At 37.2% G+C, this 20,838-nt stretch overlaps 1 protein-coding gene across 3 annotated transcripts in view; it reads left to right on the plus strand.

The window, feature by feature from the left end:
* Positions 1 to 20,838, plus strand: part of tbck (TBC1 domain containing kinase) — a 77,472-nt gene that overhangs the window by 35,867 nt on the left and 20,767 nt on the right. For all 3 annotated transcript variants that reach the window (XM_088913161.1, XM_088913170.1, XM_088913179.1), the window contains exon 23: positions 5,500 to 5,678. In XM_088913161.1, the coding sequence (XP_088769287.1) occupies positions 5,500 to 5,678 (179 nt within the window). The remainder of the gene's footprint in view (positions 1 to 5,499; positions 5,679 to 20,838) is intronic.

A 20,838-nucleotide genomic window follows, 5' to 3' on the forward strand; every position in this document is an offset into this window, starting at 1 on the left:
TTCCTTGAAATGGACTTATGTCCAGGCATCCTGGGGAGGAATCACACGCTCTCTAGTCCACTGAACTCTGCTGAAACCAGAATAGGTTCTGGCCTGGAGAGCCACTGTGGCTCTGGTACGGACTTTACTTCACCCCCTCCCACCTTGTACAGCTTTACGTCCTAATTGACGCTTAAGTGTTTTATGAAGACGCACCTAGAGTCTCACCTTGAGTAGCCTAGTGCTGGACAAATGTACCTCCTTGGTCCATAGCTGGATTCCTTTACAGTTAGAGTCTCCTGTTTTTTTCAGGATAGGGGAACAGAGTAGTTGCAGAGTAGCTGCTGTGCTGTGCAGGAGGCTCCTGGGACTAATGGTGGATGCCACCATGGCCCTACTACTAGACTTCCACAGGCTTCAGCTGATACAGGTGCAGTTCGCTGTCTATGCATTGTAATGGTGCATGATAAATATTGCCAACTGGCTGCAGCATACCAGGATTACCAGCCAGGTCTAATGTGTTGGTGTTCATATACTGTCCCACTGCTCGGTGGGCCACTGAGGGCTTTACACTCCTTATTGGCCTGACAGTGGTGTACAGTAAGTCTTCCCACGCTTGTGGGTGGCAATATCCCACTTGTTGGTGGTTACCTTTTGAAATGAAAGGGAACCTGCTTTTCTGAGCTTATTTCCTGTGTGGTGTAATGTCTGCTTGTGTATGTGATCCACATCTACAGAGTTACACGTGTAAAGTATCGATTAAAAGCTTTAGGCATAGTTTTTCTTATGCACTGCAAATAATATGTTGTATATACAAACAGTAACTAAAACATGTATGAACCAAGAGGACAGACAGGAGAGTAAAAACAAAGTAGCGATGGAGTCAGGAACTACTGGCACAAATTACCCTTCTAATGAAAGCTTTGCCTCACATCCTCATCTGGGCCTTAACAGTTAAATTGTTCCCATTTCACAGGGCTTATTTGAGAGCAGGTGTAGGCCTCCCTCAGCAGCAGGGATTAAGTTGCGTTTTCGTGTGGCTAAACCACAGAGGTGCACCTTTTAATTCAGCCGGTGGCTCCCAGCCAGGTTGGAGAAGTGGGGAGGGGTTAAAGTATCCCAGTGATTTGCTGCGCACACCTGCTTTTCCCAAGAGATGGAAGCTCCACTGTCACGGGGAAAGATTGATGTCCTCATACCTGCAGCTGACATTCCTTTGTCTAATTACTCATGTGTGCCCACTTGTAGCTACATGATTTCCATGTATCTGCCTCAGAGAGCTCCAGCACTGCAAAAGCAGATCGGATGAGATCACAGTCTACCCCCATCTGACCGCACCACACACAAGCAGACACCCCCACACATACACCGGCCTGTGGCTGTTGTTATGTTACCACCTGGCAGTATCACACTCATTAGAAATGCAGGTAATGAATTCATCATCCGACAGAGGTAGTTTGTGATGCGATTGCAATTCCCATCCTTATTTTCCAGGGGCCACTGATTGGAATTGATATTAATTGCATATAGCTTTTGTGAATCTTGCATTTCTGTTGATTGGAGCCATCCTACCTGTTTCTGTCTCCAGCTTATGAAAATGATTGTATGCTTTACCCATAAAAAAAAATCGTTATTATCTTACATTTGTCTACAAACCGCAGTTCCATTCTGCATCAGTTCCTCAAATTGTTGCTCTGTGCTCTCTGGCAGTGTAAATGCCACACAGCTAATGAATCCTTGCAATCAGATATACAATGTGTTTGAGGAGAAAGACAGACGATGATGATAATCCTTTTGTGTAATGCAAAAACCCAGATTCAGTCTAGCCCCCCTGGAAAGGCATAATAAAGTGTAAGCTTGCAATCATGAGCCGGCATTACATAACTCGTCCCCACTGAGAAGGTTGAAGAAATCTTCAGTCTGTGCCGTGATGATTTTGGACGTTCTGCAACCCTAATGCCCCACTCACTTTGGTCATCTCAAGCAGGAGCAAATGTTATGCTGTGTGTAACAATCCTATTCTTCTTTAAAACAGGGCTCCCTTATTTCAGTTTTTGAGATCCCATCCATCTGCTTTTCTTGTGACCAAGTTCTCACTTATTTGATTCCTTAGTCTGGATGATGAAATCTAATTTCCAGGTTTTCATCCAGGTTTGAAATGTGGAGATTTTGTTGCATAAGCAAACACAAAAGTTTGAAAGAAACCTCCACCGTGTTCAAGAGCTGAAAAAAGTCTCTGTTCACGCTTTAAGGAAAACCGAGTTCAAATGTATTACAGTATTTGTTTATTCAAGGGTTTAGTTATGTAAATAAGCACTCAGCTGGAACATAAATCTGCAGGTGTGAGGAGTTGGAATCACTGCCATAAAGATCTCAGCTGTGCAGCACAAACTCCCCATCACTCCGCAAAGGAACAGATTTCCTTAGCAGAGCTCTCAAGTACATTAGAACAGCTTGATATCAGGACCAGAATAGATTAGTCAGGTATACCTTTGTATAGAGACTGTAACCTGAAGGCTTGTTCAGAGCGTAGTGCTTTGCTCAACATTGCATTGTTGTTATATGATAAGAATACAGTTGGGTTTTACAGAAATCAGAAAAAACGGGGTGGAGGAAAAACTAATTAAGAATAAGCTGTCAGTAACAAGCCTGTACACCAGGGGTTCCCTATTCTTGGCCTTCACTGGAATCTGGAATTTTCTGCATCTCAATAAAATCATCAGCTGCTGAATGCTGTGGAAAAAAGCTTAATTTAATTCAGTGAAGCCTTAATTGGATCAATTTAACCCAGGTAAATGATTGGTACTCAAGAAAAAAATGAAACCCGCAGGATTCCTGAACTCCAAAGATCCCTGATTTTCATAGTTGACACACAAAACCTTTCTAAGGAGAGTAACTCGAACCCCGTTTAGGGTCAAACCCTGAAATAAGCTACATAAAGAAGAAAAAGTTTTTAAAAGCACAAGCAAGATAAAACCTGTATAAACTATGCTGTCCTATGCTGTACACAAGAACTGTCACCCTGGAAGCAATGGGCCCTCTGACTTGATCACCACAGGTCTCCATTCTTCTCCTAAAGCATGGAAATGTTAATGGTTTAGATGAAAGTACAGGCTGGTGGGTTTTAAATGTTCCAGGCACTGTTGTAGCTGCAGACACTAGATAACCCCCCTGACATTAATTATCATTGACAAGACTATTACAGTAAACCTGAGGAGATATGCAGGCTGCACAGAGATGTAGGTGAAACAGTCCTGAGTCGTGTCCGCTGGCAGTGCAAACCGATGGCTGCCAAGGAGGCAGATGACATGTGATTTTGTTCCAGACTACCTGGACTGTCAAAGTGGTAGGGTAGTTGTAATCTATTAAGTGTACCAAAATGACTATAAATGCTGTTTGTTGAAGAATCATCTGCAGTCTGTCTTGTAATCCACAGTTTTTTTAACCATTTGTCTTATTACGTTTTTCCTCAAACTTTTCTCCTTAGTGCATTGATATTCCAAAGTCCCCATGGTGTACAGTACTAAAGCTTTTTTGAAGATATTACAAGCTATTACAAACTCATATTTTTGTTTTAATAGTGGTGTGACATAGGGACTACATAAACCATTAACTTTGGAAAAAGTAAGCAAATAAGTTCTCTATAGAAGTTCAGTTTTACTTAATATTACAGTATTCATATACATTTTATTAAAAAAAGGCAACTTGATTTCTCTTTTCAATTAAATGGCTCTTTAATGACTTGTAATTTGTTTTTATAGTTTTTACTCTTCATAATACATGACATTTTCTTGGTGTGTGTAGATGTTTACAAATGGAACTCGTAATAGGTTTGAAAAAAATGTCAACATGTCTGCTTGTCAGGACATAACTGCTTATTTGTTAGAGTGGTTAGGTTGTGCCAACATACTGTATCATGACTGCCATTTGCTGTGATTATATGCATTTGAACCTTTCTTGGTCATCAGTGGATTAGTTTTCCTAAAGTAAAATGCATAATGCATAGGGAATGTTGCTTTGTTATCACTTTTTAATGACATTATAGGGCCGTGGATACACAGTTCATCAATAGCATTATCCTGTGTAACACTGAGTGTTGCTACAGTTGATGCCCAAGACTAAACCTGCTTTTGTCTAAGTAACTACCACAGCATCTCTTAACAGTCATGTGGTGGTGCAGTTAGTATAGTCTTCTTTTAACTTCTGTTTCTTCTTCTTTCTTCGTTTAGCTGTCTAGTATTGCTGTTAAACCATTCAATCATTTCCATAATATATTCATTTTAAGGGACAGAATGTTAAACATACTTGGTAAGTTTTAAGGAAAAGTAATATCCTAAGACATTTTATTTAAGTTTAAGTCTTGAAGAAAATTATCGCTAATGTTGAAAGCACTGATGTAGCAATAGGTGCTGGTGTTGGGTTTGCAAATACAGTCAGATGTTAATACTGTTGATTTTTAAAGTGCAGCCATTTTGTGCTGGTATTGGTATTTCTCCTGTGCAGGAGAGTCACAATAAAAAGAAACAGCAGTTAGTACAAGGAGACAAAATCTCAGACTGGATTAATGAAGTTCATTGGCCTATTATGCCAAATAACTTCAAAAGATTAGGGTAGAAGAAATTATTGTTCTGATTCCTCTTGATGTGCAGAAAGTCTAAAGAAAGGACTCCTCAGGATCCACTATATCTGCAGTATATCTTTGTCATTTAATTGGAAATTGCCTTTAGGTTGGGACAGAACTCTTCATTTCTCATTCAGCATGTACTGCCTGAGCTATCCACCTTTTTCACATTTAACATACTATCTCTGTAACCTTGAATTGCATATGTTCTTAAAATCTTTGTTTTTATTTAATCTGACTGTTTTTGTTTTTCACAAAATATAAAGCTTGTTGACACTTTAGGGAAGGTAAAATTCAGACACTCTCTGGATTTGTTTCTCTAACCTTGTATTTGTGGAACATTGTCAGAACAGAAGATGGCATGACATTAGGGTAACATAGCATTCAGAATCTTTCGTGTCAAGAATCTAACAGCCATTCAAATTTGAGATGTCTGGCAAAAATCCTGTTTTTTTAAAGATAATATTTTAAAAAATCATTCTTGTTTTTAAGGTGAAATGAGGTGATAGGGAGATTGCAGATAAGTACTGTGCAAATCCCAATTACATTGTATGCGGAAACTAATCAACATCTTAGACATAAAAGTCAATCATTGTCAATCCAAACATTATATTTTAAGCCTTGTAAATTACTTTCTGGGCTCATTAAAAATACTAACTGTTGGAGATGCATAAGGCCTATACATGTTTCCGGTTGGTAAGAGTGGTTAAACATCTGCCAAAAACATTTAAGAATACTAAGGCTGGTGGTTTGTGTGGTGAGACCATCTAAAACACAGATCTGGTTGTAAGGCCATCATGCAACGTCTATGTGGTTATTCGTTTTGGTTCAGTAGAGTGGTGGTTTTGGTTGCATTTGTGGAGGTTTAACACTTTTTCATGTTCTCTGTTGTTTCGAAGAAATTGACATTGAGCGTTGTGTGCGAGAATCTATCAACCTTTTCTGCTGGACTCCCAAAAGTGCGACATACAGACAGCATGCCCAGCCGCCCAGGTCTGTGGGAGGGGATAACAACGGATTCAGCAAATCATCTTCTTACTTTTCTTCTGACGACCAGGACCTGCCCAAAACTGACTTGGTAAGTGCTTAGATATACTGTAACATTATCAGACCTGTCTTCTGAGTACTTCTGAGTACCCTCAGCTTCTTTTTTATAAACATTACTTATCCAGTTTTCTTTTATTCACATTATTTTCCTGACTTAAAACGTCCTCAACTTATTTACTGTGTGGTCATGAGGTGTATATATATATAAGGTCAACAATATATACCTAATATATATATAGTCAACAAATGTTTTCCACCCAGTATGTGCAGTCAAAAGATGTTTCTAAGGACCTTAACTCTGTGTGCATCTATAGATTTTCTCTTTTTACTTTTTACATTTAAATATTTACTCATTTAGGTATGCAAAGAAAAAAATAACAAGACTCATGCTAATTACAAAGCAAATTGTACTGGTTTAAGATTATCAAAAAGCATAGCTTTATTCAAACCAAACTTAGCTTAAAGATCATTTAGAATGAAGAGGATCTTCCTCGGAGGTCTGGTGAAAACGTTTATAGCTGTACCTTTTTTGTTTTAGCTTTAAGAATGATCAGGGTTTGATCACATAAGAAGGGATTGAGTTTATTTAATCTGTAAACGAAGCTAATCTCTACCCCACAGAACAAGCACGAAAACAGGTCATTACCAGTAAACCCTGTGAAAACTGGGAAATCTTGTGTACTTCGTTTTCTGTTACGAAAAGCAATGTGATGCTTTGTGTACATTTACCTGAGTTTACGTTTTAAATGCCAAAATCTTTTTAGGGCAGTTTGACAATTTTTATATACTGTATAAAATATATTTTTATATACTGTATATGCTTGTTGCCTGTTGTATTTGTTTATCTCACAAAATGGGATCTCACATCATTTTGGCTATTTTTGGAGAGATTTGTCTCACACAGGGAAAAGCATAAGCAGACCCATCATGCTGAATGATGCGTCAAGTGCTAATAACTTGTCATAAGACGTTCGTTTCGAATTTCACAAAATCTGCCAAACTGTTTTGTTATTTTTGCTGAATGGAATTCAAGGACCTTGCCACAATTTATAATTTAAGTACCTACATCAGTGCTGTTAATGTCTGTTTTTATTATTCAGCTTTAATATAAATTCCCCTGCTGGAACATGAGAACAGTTGGCTGTTAACAGGACTGGAGCTTCATTTGAGCCACCATAAACATGTCTAGCCACTAGACACCCACTGCCTCTTTAGAATACAGAACTAAAGACCCAAGTGTTCTGCTGTGATCCTAAAAATTTGTTTTACTCAATGTTCTTACGGAGGACTTTTGGCTTGCATGAAAAGAGTAATCTCCCTTTGTCACAAGTTCCATTCAGTGTTTCTAATAATATTGTCCTCTAGCATAAAGAAAGTGAGCTGTCTTAAGATACCGAATTTAATTCTTCAGTGCTCTGCATTTTTGAATATTTGGCTTTTTCAGTTAATTACTTCTTTCAAAGCTATAAACCGAAAATCAGCTTTGGAAATTTTAAGCAGACATCCAGTTGCTTTACAACTATGGCACGAAATGGACACTAAGTGGTTGTTTGAGCTGAATACTACCATCATGGCTTTACTTACTTGCCAAATGTGTAATGTCCAAAAAGGAAAGGTCATGGTGTCAAACTGACTTGTACTGAATGTAATTGCAAGTACAAGTATCAACCACACGGTTTTGAGCTTAGCAGGATAACAATTCATGTTCTCCTGCCGACAGCTAACAGTTGTAGTTTTAAGCAGTCCATTCAAAGTCACATCTTGTCCACAGAAAAATACTACTAATAAAAACATACAGGAGGGGACTGACGTTGTCAGTCTCTAAAGTGTAGCGTCCCCAAAACCATCTTGTGTTCCTACAGCCCCACTCCACATCTTCAAGAAGTGAGACGTTCTTTGCCCGTTGAAATAAGGGGGAACAGGTAAAGGAGATTATACACACCCAGAATAGGGATTTAGCTAGGACACGCTCCTAATCTTTCATACAGTGCCAACGTGCCTTCAAAGACCTCCTGAGCTTGGCTTTGGATGAACATTTCATTAGAAGGACGGCACCTTTTTTTAGCACAGTTCCACAATATTAATCAGTTTGGAAATGTAGGGTCCCATGGGAAAATTGCCACCTGACGATCCATCAGCAGAAATCTGGCTTTCCCTGGAGTTCTCCCATCAAAGTATCCAGGGCCCAGCTTGGCTGCTGAGGTTTGATGACCTCAAGTGAGAAGGTAGTGCTGCAAAATTAAGTCATGACTTTGCCTTTGCCGTCTACTTTGTCTTCCATTAATGAGTGGTGCAGAGAGCATTAAAACACTTTAGAGCGAGGCTGTTTTCTTCAAAAATAACAAATCTCCCTGTGCACACGTTTTGCATTTCTTTGGTGACCTTCCCTAGAACACTACCCTGGCATTCTGATGGCTTGAAATGTGTACCTTTACTCATCCAAGAATAAACACCTAAAACACAGAATGGAGGTTTTGAGAGACACAAAGGCATTCCTAAAACAGCTGTTGGGCTGAGTGTAATCTCAACTCGATCTAATCCAGCTGATTTGTTTGACTTTTAAAATAAATAGGTTTAAAATTAGCTTCATCTTCCTGGTAAAAGGGCCTGAACTGAGATGCTATAAAGAAAACAACACTGTGTGTACTTAACCATGGTCCTGTTATTCTTTGTAAAGTCTGCCTCTTTTGGGATTAAAGGTCTCCATTTCATTTTTTATACGTTACTTTTTGACTTTGGTAGCTCAAGTCAGGGAGCTTATACCTTTACAGTCATATCTCTCAACTTGTCCTGATTGCTAAAATAATTACAAATAAGCTTCTTCAAGCCAGATGTCCTATTTGTTTTGCTAGCAAAATCCTGAATTGAAAGTAGATTACCAGAACAAAAATATCTTGAGCCACATTCACATGGGGTTTTAAGTCTCTTTAGGAGACTGACCTGTGAGTTCTGGATGATGGAATTTATTCTCTGACATCTCAGACATGGGTGTTGTGGGAAGATTTACACATAGAAGTGTGTTAGATTTTGTTTTCTTTATGTGAATTAAACCCTACATGGTTTTCATTACTTGGTTTAAGCAGCTCACAGGATTCAGGCATTGCTATACATAATGGGATCATCTCTTAGCAAGCAGGCAGCTTAAACAATTTCCTTTCTTTCCCCAAAAGACCAGGCACTCAGGCAGATATGAAGTAGACAGATCAAACACTTTTTTTCGCAGTTTTCTGGAGAAGCAGTGCACAAAAAGATTCTGTAATACATCAATAGAAGAATTTCCCTAGTAAAATAACAAGATTCAGCTCAATCTCAGGTGGCATTTCTGAAACTGGAACACAGGCTAATCAGGGACATAGGCTGCACACCTTCATTCCACTGTCAACTGCCAGGTTCTGTGTTAAATCTTACACAGCTCCCAATTGTTCATAATTCTCCCCAGAGAATTAAAGAAATCGATTCACTTAACCACGATTGTAAATCAACACATATTTATGCTAAATGTGTCTACGTATTAACGACCACACAGTATAAATCAATAAATACCAAAATGGTATCATCTTCATTTGATGTTTTTTATATCCTGGTATATACTAAGAATACACTTATAGCTGTATCAAAGTTGAAATTTTTTTTGTCATTTTTGTTTTGTTTTTTTTTTCATTTTATGGAATAGACATGACATAGTAAATATAGTACAGGTTAATATTGGTCATGAACAAGATCTACAGTGAAAGACACAGACTAGAAGTGTGTGTGTGGCCACTGTTGGAGGTCCCTCTCCCCTCATAGACCCTAGAGAGGCATGTGCCTGTTCACTGGTCTCAGAGCCCAAGATGTTAACAGTTCATCCCAGGTCATCTCACAAATGTTCAGTGGGGCTCACATCCAGTGAGTAGGGCAGCCATATCATAACCGTTACATTCTTGTCTCATAAAGAATGCCAATGCTACACAACCAGCATGAGGATGTGTGTTGTCTTGCCGGAGTGTTGTCGTGTCAGGGATGTGCCTGCAGGAAGGGCAGCAGGTGAGGTTGCCATCAGTCACTACATATGGAGTTCTGTGGCCACTGGACACTCCTGCCCACCCCAGCATACTTGGACCTCCCCACTGGTTGCTCCAGTCTACACAACAGTTAGTGTATTGTTCTGCATATCTGCTCCCCATTTGCTGCCATCCATCAGGGTTGTCCACACAAAACCTCGATTCATCACTGAAGAGAACTTGGCCTCACGGCTGGCAAGTCCAGTTGAGGTGACAATTCAGCTGCCAACATTCCAGTGGAATGAAGGCATTTTGTTTCCTTGATAAGCTGTATATGTTGGTTCCTTTCCATTTTTTTCTTGTTTTTCTTTCTTTGTCTTATTTTTCATGTTTGCTTTTTTTTTGTGCTTGTCTCAAGGATTGGTTATTAAATAGAAAAAGGGTACATATGAGGAGTGAGAACTCAAAGTTGAGCTGATATAATTAGTAGAGTACTGCAAGGATCTTTACTAGGATCACTGCTGCTCTTGATTTATCAGTAACCTACATTTTGGTATAGTTAATAAGTCATGTTTGCATATTACACCAACATAAGAGGATTAGAACCTACCCTTAGAAGCTGGGAATTAAATTAAAAAATTGATCAAATTTAGACTGAGCAAACACCAGGTAGACAATGTTTAATGTAGTGCAGGGTTTTGAATGCAAGTAGTAAAAACATACATTATACATAAAAAAACAGAAACCACTAAGCTAGGAGAGGTTTCTTGTGAGGAAGACTGAGGTGATTATGTTGACATACAGTATTATTGTCTCCTAGACAACCACATTATAGAAAATATATTACTGCTCTGGAATCTGTCCAGAGAAGAGGAACCAAATGCATTCCTAAGGGAATGTTCTACACTGACAGGCTGAAGGAACTAAACCCTTATGTTTTTGAACAGAAGATTACAAGGGGACCTGATACGGGTATCCAGAATCCTCTAATGTCATTTTGAAGAATTCAACCCAGCAGAATTCTTCAGAATGAACAGTGAAAGATGAACCAGAGGAAGAAAAAACATCATTTAAAAGCAAAAATATCTTTATCCAAAGATTTGTGGTAGGACAGAACAAGCCATCCAACCATGTCATTGAGCCAAATCCCCTGTTTTCAAGAAATGGATGGATGAGACCCTTGGATCAGCTAGCAATTAATGGGTTAGACTGCCTGAATGGCCCTCCTCTCATTAAGGTCCTTTCCTGTTCTTGATTTTCACAAGACCTGACTTTCAGCACCTTAAATCACCTCACTACTGGTGCCCATTCAACTTTTTTGAGTAATGATGGTGTTCATGCAACAGTCAAATCACTCTTGTTTATTTCAGTCAGTGGTCTAGTGATCGGCACCATTTAGTGAATATCCAAAAATCCATATACTTTATTTTTCTAAAAAATACATATCACATAGGGTGATATGTTTCGTTTGATGCTCAGTGTGTTTTTCTTAATAGTTATTTATGCCTGTTCAGTTTCATTTATACCATTTCACATGAATGACTATTGTCTGCAGTTTACAGATTGCACAACGTAAAGAGCCTGACAAATAAGCAACCACATGAGAAGTAATGCAGAATTGTTTATGATGTTTTGGGCTCGTATCCTACATTGAGTTCATATACTTTTTATTTGATAATTTGCTAAATGACCTGTTTAAAGGTTTCAGCAGTTCTGAAGGTGATGAAATCTTATTTAACATTTTGTTTACAATAAAGAAATAGAAACCATTAAACAATGAATATTAAATGTTTCTTAAATCTAGTTATGGCAACCATTAACAATGTTGACTACTTAATCAGTTTACAACTGACATAAGAAATTAATGTACTTTATAGTGGTTAATTGTTTGGGAACATTTTTATGAAACACACAAACACATTGAGGCTTCTAGCCCAGGTGATAGTTCTTGAGGTTACCTAAGCTTTGAAAAATAATTCATTGTTTTTGGTAATATGATTCACTTTGCCATATTTACTCACCATGGAAATGCTGTTTGAAGTCAACAAATCTCCCGGCACACCCCTCTGTGTTATACGGTAATTTTTGCGGCTGATTTGTTCTGTGGTTTCTACAACAGTCTCCCTCCAACCGACACATTTCTGGCACATCTTTAGATATAACACTTTTTATCCTTCCTATACTTTGCAGCTTCCAGTGCCTTAAATGTGTGTTTGCATGCTGTTTGTAAGAAGTTTTTTTGGTGTTCTTTCACTTTAAATGTGACTGGCAAATGGCCTCCTACAGTAGTTAAAATAAAAATTGTTTGGAAAAACAGCTCCTTATACTGACCCTTTGAACACATCACATGCATAGGGAAGAGCATTGACCTATGAAGTGAAGATACACAAGACACTGTTGTTTTTTTCAGCATCCATTAATATCTACCTATCAATACAACAAGCATAAAAAAGGAACGAAGCAATCTTGATAAAAGCAATGTGGCTTTGTATGCTCAACATGGAATCAGCGTAGCTGAATCTCTCTCTGGTGTTAGTCCTACTTTAGGCACAGAACAAGTCACGTCACCCCTGCATAAAAATGTCCAAATGCTTCATTAAATTATGATTACTTTATAACTTCTTACGTACTATACAGTAAATCTTTCCTGCTAAGATCATCTGGTTCAGCTCAGTAAAAATAGAAAGGCATTTCAGAGACCAGATGATGGCCTGCAACCCAGCCAGAAATTAAGCCAAGGAAGCTGCAGCTAGCATGTGCTTGGAAGTAGTACAGAGGAAACTCTAGGATAGGAGATCTGAATTCACTAATCCTTTGTTCCTCATCAGCCCTGGGTTGTTGAGCCTTAAACTGATAAGGTATCAGATTTAATTTTAATGTGTTCCATTTACAAATAATTCCTGCTTCATGTTATCTACCATTCATATTCATGTGGGATACAAAGCAAGTGGACGAGAAGGGTCATTCTTTCAAGACATTTTGCACCATCAACATATAAAACTTTCACTGAAAGTGGTGTGGACAGCACTTCCATAGTTTTAATATTGCAACCAACAAATCCAAACATGTCAAAAAGACACTGAATTTATTGTTGGGCAGATTGATAACACACTATCAATGCTAAAATAACTGAACAATTTGAAGTGCTTGAATAAATGAATACTAATATCTAAAGTGATTACAAATTATATACATTTATCGTAAGCTGCAATTTATTTTAAAAATCCATTTTGTTTCTGATATAATATTACAGGGTTATTTTGAATTTTCCCGACTCTCTCTGAATCAGTTCCAAGAGTATTTTATTTTATAAAAAAACCTCTTGAATTCTAGAATAGTTTTGTAAATAAAACAGTTCCCCTTTGCCAGTGCGCAATAACTTGCAAAATCCTTAAAGAGCATTGAAAAGAATAAGTATTCTGTTCACGTTCTGTCTCCACGGATCCATCTTAAATCTGTCTGAATTGTTGTGGCGCGCTGTGTGCTCATGTACAATATTTCAAGTCAAAGTTCCACCTGATTCAGTCAGTACCCTTGCACTGGGATCTCTATCAACAGAAACATCTCTATTTGAAATATCTCAGCATGACGGGTGAGGATTTAATACAAGCAAATTGTCAGTTAAAGGCTTCAGGTGGCCCAGGGTTGAACTTGAAGTCTGATACTTTAATGTGGTGTATTTATGGAGGATGAGGGTGGGGGTTGAGTATTACCAATAAAAGCTAAGCTAAATGAAATCTACAAAAATGCTGATGCTCTCTGGCAAGCAGGAAGAAAAGCATTTGCCAATGGCTATTACCCTAATCTTTCCATAGATTTATTTGGAAAGTGTGCTTAAAAAGACTCACCTTGTGCGCAGCGATATCCTGGTGTCTGAAATGTGTCATGGCTATGTTTCATCATAATGTATATGGTCACAAAATAGGGGGAACAGTTAAATAAAATGTATATGAACATTGTGCTGAGCTACAAACCTAATATTCTACACCTCTGTGTCTTTTTATGCTGTGTTCTGTGGTAATGATTTACCATGAAGTTAATTGACGACAGTAAATCACCAGAGAACCACTTTTGACCATCCATTTTTACCTGCCTCTTAGCTCACCTGTAGCTAGGCAAATATCAGATGGTACTCATTGTTCCTCACTTATTGAACAAGGCCTGGAGAAGTGCAATCCGAATGTGAACTACAAATTTTTCAGTTTTTATGGCCACCTCTAGTGTACTGGTTCTGCTTTTTATGATGGAGCAATGTGGTAATGTCCTTGAGGTGAGACTTTATCCTTATTTAGCATATAAAAATACAGGGTCTGAAATTAACTTGACCATCCATCCAGCTGTTGGTTAGTTCAGTTGAGTTTTTGGTTCATTTGAAGTTTGTGTCAAGAAAATATTACTTAAATACGTCCAGGAGACCTTGGCTGGTTCTGATTGACGGTGTCTCCACTGTTAATCTGCACCCTGTGGGTGACTGGGCCATTCGTTGCTGTGTTCCAAAGCTCTGGAGCATAGCATGAATTAATTCAGGGACTTTGTCACATTGGGTGCTTTTAAGTCTAATTAAAAACTTATTGTTTTATAAAGTATTCTATTTCCTGGCTTTTAAAAACATTTCAAGGTGCTATGTAATTCTCTTCTTCGACATTATGAAGTTGTCACAAAGTTATGCCATTTGAATGAGTTTTGACATTTACCATTCTTTTCTCGTTTTGTTATAGGATAAAGGAAAGCACCTGTGTTATAAATAAATAAATCCTCAGTCTGGTTAAGATATGCATGTATCTACACTATATGTGTTGAGATTAATTTCTGTAATTGTCACAGTTCTGTAGTCTGTTTAATCAGCTCCCCAATGTATTTTCATATGAAAATTCACAGAAATTTAAATAGAAGCCAAGGGAAATTGAAGGAATAATACCAATTGTGATAATGTGCCCTTGATATAAAGACGTTTCCAGTATTTTTCCTTGCAATAATTGTAAGTCTACAGGTGTGTGGCTTTTGTGCATATTTTCATGGATGGTATTGTACATTTCAAGTTTTGAATTAGTTGAAATGCCACATTTCAAATGGAGCAGTTATTCTCCCTTTCAGTGTCGCAAGCAATTCAAATATTGGTGTTGTCACGCAGATCAAAATTCTTTCATTTCTGGACTTTCCTATCTCATATATTCATAGGCTTTACATATTGTATTTGATTAAATTTAAGACTCTTACCAACTCTAGCATCAGCATTACTCCCTGTTGAGTGACAGAAAAAACTGCATAATGTAAAAATGCTTGTGACCCCTTGTGTGAAGTGCAGTGTTGTAATATTTCTCTTATCAGATTAACGCAGTCTTCAATTTGCATTATGTATGACAGGCTCTTACGTGTCTCAGTATTTTTAAATCCAATCTTGTATTTGTAAATGTGGTTTATTTGTGCAAGTTAATTTGCCTAGTATTATCTATTAAATTAAGGGGTGTACTGAAAGATACAGTAGTAAGCTTTGTCTGGGTCTTTGTAAAAACATGCAGCTCAATTTTTGTTTGTGCTTTTTTGGCACGACAGTTCAGTGAATATTAATACTGTGCCAGAACCGTGACTCATTTTGTCCTCTTTCTAGCTATTTTCTTTCATATTCCATCATAGCATTGTTATTCTTCAATATATATAAAGAAGGATTAAAGTGTTATTAATGTCGCAGCTTTGGGGAAGCTGTTATATAAATGAAAATGACAGGACAGGGTTTATTTTTTTTCTAACTTTTGCTTGCTTGGCTTCTTTCTGTTTAGTTTACCAGACTCAACAATTTATCTAGCCACTGTGTATTTATATGTAAGCCAGGAAGGTTGTAAAGGTTGTTTCAGTGCTGTACAGTATGTGCCAGTCTTACCATACACCTGCAAAGCATTGATGTAGTAAAGAAAAAGTACAATAACACTACAATTTTCACCACCTGATAATCTTGTAGATGAGCAAATATGTACTAAAAACATAAATAGTGAGCATATTGAAATCTTACATCAGCTGTTTGTATCTGGGAGCCACATAATAAATGATGGTAAATGTATAATTTAATCAGTAATTAAACTTTGACTGATATGCCTACAATTATCTCATTCTACACTGTGATTGTCCATGACCTGCAATATTTGTTAGCACAGTTCATTTTCAAGAACAATATGTATTCATTTTTTTCGAGATTGTGTTTTAGAAATATTATGTAAGCACATCATGATATCTAGTTGATTAAGTTTTATTTTGATGGAATGTGGTTCTTCAGAAATTCAATGTCTTACCCCTTCTGCCATAAGATTTATCACTGGTGCCCCGTATTGCACTCATCATTGTGATATTTAGTTTGTGATTGATTGGCCCCCTCTGCACACAGAGAAATGTTTCACTGGGTCAATTTACTGATCTCTAATTGGGAAAACACCTTCTTGTCTTCATTATGTATTGCAGTTCCGTGTGCTGTCATACATTCTAGGATGTGTCACTTCTACCAAATAGAACCTTATTAGTTATTTCAATTTTACCACTGCAGAATGACTCGAAACTATCCACCTTTGTATCTGAGGGTGGTTTCAGCTGCTTGGCTAAATCATTATGTCCTGTTACCGTATGTGTGATTGTTAATATTATTGTGTTCTGTTATGACTGGTTATGTTATGTACATTTTATTAATCTTTTCTTTCTTTCATTGGTTTGTGTGGTATGGTATAAGCCTCTTTGCCAGACTGTCATTGTAAAATAAAATTTGTTCTCAATGGACCTATCTAGTTAAAAGATTCAGTGACGAAGGTTATTTCACCTTGAGCTTCACCTTAAAATGTGTCATGCAACACCAGAGTTTAGTATAAAATTAAATTAATCATCCGTAGCATTGCCTTTGTCACAGCATGTTTAAATTATTACTTTTTTTTACTTCTGTTAACAATTTAATTCTCATTACCTCCAGAGTCTCATCAGCACCAAATATTGCTGCTGAAAATGAGCCCATATTTTCCTCTTGCCTGTTTTCCTGAGAAGACACAGAATCAAGCTTCATTTTCTTATAACGCATTTTGCTTTGTCTCTGTTCGATTTTAGCTTGTCTCAACCCTCTCTTTGCTGACTTTTTGCTGAAGAAACTGTGCAATGATGATGCCATTTCAGATGGCAGAGATTTTACCTTGACTTTAGGCACTTAACCCTTTGACCTGTGCTGACATTCTGATTATATGGCTCATATTCTCAAGCAATTCTCCTGATGCCACTGAAATGTGAGCTAGTGTCTTGAAGTTTACACCCTGGTGAAGCATCAGAGTACCTCTAGCCTGGTGATGGAAGGGCTGTAGTTTGATCCATTAGTAAAGGGACTGCAGCCTTGACAATTCTTACTAATTGGAATTGACTGTCATAAGAACCACACATTACTCACACAAATCTTGAAAGTAACAAAGTATCTTTTTTTGTCATGTGTTTAGGTTTGCATCTTTAAAAGCATTGCAAGATTGTGGTGTATTATCTTGAGACATTTTAAACTTTTACATCCAAGGTGCCTATCCCACTGAAAATCATACAGTGAACGCTAGCGTAGTAATTTGTGTCTCTTGAGCACTGATTTTATTGCATTAAATACAGGTAGATCAGCAAGCAGAAGTATTCTCCTTTGCACAGCTGGAAGAGCAGCTTCTGGTTTTAATAAAATGAAGTTAAAATTTTAAGTAAAGAGGTGTGTGGCAGTGAATAATAAGTATTTAAGGTTTAAGAGAGACACATTGACAACCCCTATCTGAACTACTGTTTGTTAAATTACTAAGAATAATTACTGCTGCACAGGCATCTGTGTTCAGTAAACTGTGGCAACATGTCATAGATACAGCACATAAGTACTGTATATTTTAACAAATAATATTATTTAAAAATTTAGAGCAGCCATACTAGTATTTTGACTGTAAACAAAGCATGAAAATAGTAAAGAGTGAAACAAAAGGCAAGGTGAAACAAAATAAAAATAAAATCAGACCCATCCGTTCAGTATCAGAAAGATGCTTATTCCTGGTAAGCTTAGAGACAAGGCAGGGTTACACAGGGATTCCAGTCTGTCATGCAGTGGGCACGCGAATGCACACCCAAGCATACAGGGTCAATTTAGAGACTCCAGTAACCTAGGCCACCATGTCCTTCAGAGATGGAAGTAAAATAAATATCAAACATGAGGTTCCTGAAAGAGTTGGAAGAGGGAAAAAAAAATACTGCTGAAAATAAAAAAACGGCTTTCATGAACCAAAAGCAAAATACTCTCTTCTGTACCTGTTACAGGCTCACCTTGCGCCGTCTGGTTTTTGATCCCCAATGATGCGTGACAGGCCTGTAAAGTTTCAGTCTGTCACATCTCATTGGGCTCTGTGATGTATTTACCAATATCAATCTCCCTGATGGGAGGCCATTTTTCTCACTGCTGCCAACGGTTTACAAGTGAATGTAAAAGGTCTTTGCGGCTGATTTGTGTGGCCCCTGGGGAACAGCCTTTTCATTCTCTTTAAATGTAAGAGGAGAAAGTTATCAGACAGAAGTTTCTGTGATGAAGAGAACTGCAGAGTTGGCAAGTCACGCCAAACATGCACATGTGATTTACATTATTTCTAAGACTAATCCTATTTCAATTTAAATTAATGCGTTTACTGAAATAAAAGTCATTTAATGGGTATAATGTATACATCAATATGTATACATTTTATCGATAACCATCAGAAGACCAGTTTCAAAAGAGTTTTGAGATGAGTTGCATGTGATTTGTTTAGATGATGTAGAGATAATGATAACACTTTAGGATTTGCAAAATCCATTTCGTACACTTTGTGAGCTACATAATAGGGTGACATAATTGAGTTAAGAACCAACAATTGTAAATGATTTCAATGTTAGTAACAAAACCCCAATTCTGAACAAATAAACTGATTATAGCATCATTGATTAAAACACATTACATTGTTATCACACATTTATTAACAGCCTAAATTAAACTGTTACTAAGATCATTTTGAACAGATATTTTGGAATGTATACTCTTCGTCACAGAAAGTTCACAGTTCCTTTAATTGACTAAATTGCATAATTGATCAATGATATACAAATGTTCTCACGAAACAGGTGATTTGGGTGATATTATTATCACCTAAAAAATCGTTGATATCAGTGGGTATGAAGGAGACATGAAATTAATCACTGACATTGACATTTGACCGATTTAAAATCTGCCTAGGTTCTTTTGGGTTAAAAATATATTTTGAGACTTTACCAATTGATGTTTTATTCACAGCTTGTATATCCCATCTGTATTCAAAATGTTAAAGCACCAGATTTCTTACTTACTTACTGTTATAAAAGCAGTTGAATGCATGCTGTTCCTGAATGGTTCACTGTAATAGAAATGCTTTGATCTAGACTCTAGAAGTTTCTAAAGTGTGTTGCCTAGCTGCCTCATTTTTCATTTTATTTTTAATTTCATTTTGATACAACACTCTCAGAGCACTTTTCCTACAACAGTTGCTTTAATTTTTAAGTTATTACTTCATACTTCAAACACATTATCACTAAATCTAAGGAAAAGTGAAAGAAACTAATAGTCACAAATAGTTTGACTTGGCCTTCAGGATTATCAAAGTTCGTAACAGCCTTCACTAATCTTTGAAGATATCATACTTACAAAAGATCAGTGTTATTTCTGTTGCATTTTATTATAACCCAGGATGTAGATTTAGATTCTGAAAAACACCTATGTAAGAGAAAAAATGCATCCTGTAAAAACTTTTGACCTTTTGAAGTGAAATCTTCTAGTAGTAAATAGTAGCATTTCTCTAGTGAGATTAATACAGTTATCGATTTACATTATATACAGTATAACATGCTTTTACACGTCTGAGTATTTTTAAAACCTTTATTTGTAAATGTAATGCAAGTTTATTTTCCTAGCAATATCCATAGAATTAAAGAGTGGACTTTAAGAAAGTTAGAAGACTAGTTAGCTTTGTCTGGGTTTTTGTAAAGAGAGGCAGCTCCATTTCAATTACTGTAGTTCATGAATTTTTGGCAAGGTGGTTCAGTGAAAATTGATACCGTGCCAGAACTGTGATTCATGTTGTCCTATTTCTAGCTTATCACCTTGAATGTGCCTGTCATTGTTATATAGTTCTCAGTGTATTTACAAAGGATTTAATTGGTATTAATATTGCTAGTTTGTATAACTTCTAGTTATCATCAACTGAAAAAGTAAAAGCAGTAAGACCTGTTGAACTATTGCTATATTTAAATGAATGTTCATGACTGAAAGAGCAAAATAAGTGTCTTTTACTTTACTGTAATGTAACTGGATGATTGTGGCTTTTATTTTAAAATAAACTCTCCAAATGACTGATTATGTTTTCGTTCTTGCTTTAAGTATTTTGCTGGAAGTGAAGGGCATTCTCTTTACTATTCTGGAATTCGCTCCCAAAAAGGAACACTTGGCTGCTGGAATTGCAGTTTTGCTGTAACTGAGACAAGTTTTTACTCTTAAGGGTGGATGCCGTCCAAGTTGGGTCTCTCACAATGTGAAGCAGGCTCAGGAGAACGGGAGAACAGACAGCCAGTACTTCATCTCTTCCTTCAAAATAAAGTGTATTCCTCCTAGTCAAAGATGGTTTTAACTCATGGAAGAAAAATAAGACAAGCTGAGCCATCTGCTTCTCTGATACCGTTTGAGTGTTCCCGAACACGTGCCCACTGGGACTAGAAGCTTCTCGATGCCGTTTAATATGTATATAATTTAACTGCGAAGCAAGCGTGAAATGTCTTTGCTGGTTATAAATTGAAGGAAATTCAGATGGCAGCTTTGACATTGTTTCAGAAGATCAAGTGCTTCAATCCAGGTTGGTTCCTCTTTCACTCTATGGTGGCCTTAACGTTTAATTAATTAAGGAATTAAGTCTGCTTGCTAAGAGCATTAGAGAACAGTAGGCACAGGCCACAACATAGTTTCCTAGTGAAAGGTGGTCAACTGAGCATTTCTGAAGCCTTTTGGAACACATTGGCTAACAGCACAGGTGGAAATGAATGATTAGAATCACTTAGGCCATCACCCTTGCGCTGTCAAGAGTTTTTAAGACAAGGCCTCTTTTTTAATAAGTTTTTATTTTACCGGTTTTACCATAAAATCGTAATTCCACAGCCTCGCCTCATAACAAACGTGTCGATTGG

The sequence above is a fragment of the Atractosteus spatula genome, chromosome 1, assembly GCF_055471065.1.
Source record: "Atractosteus spatula isolate fAtrSpa1 chromosome 1, fAtrSpa1.hap1, whole genome shotgun sequence".
Taxonomy (NCBI): domain Eukaryota; kingdom Metazoa; phylum Chordata; class Actinopteri; order Semionotiformes; family Lepisosteidae; genus Atractosteus; species Atractosteus spatula.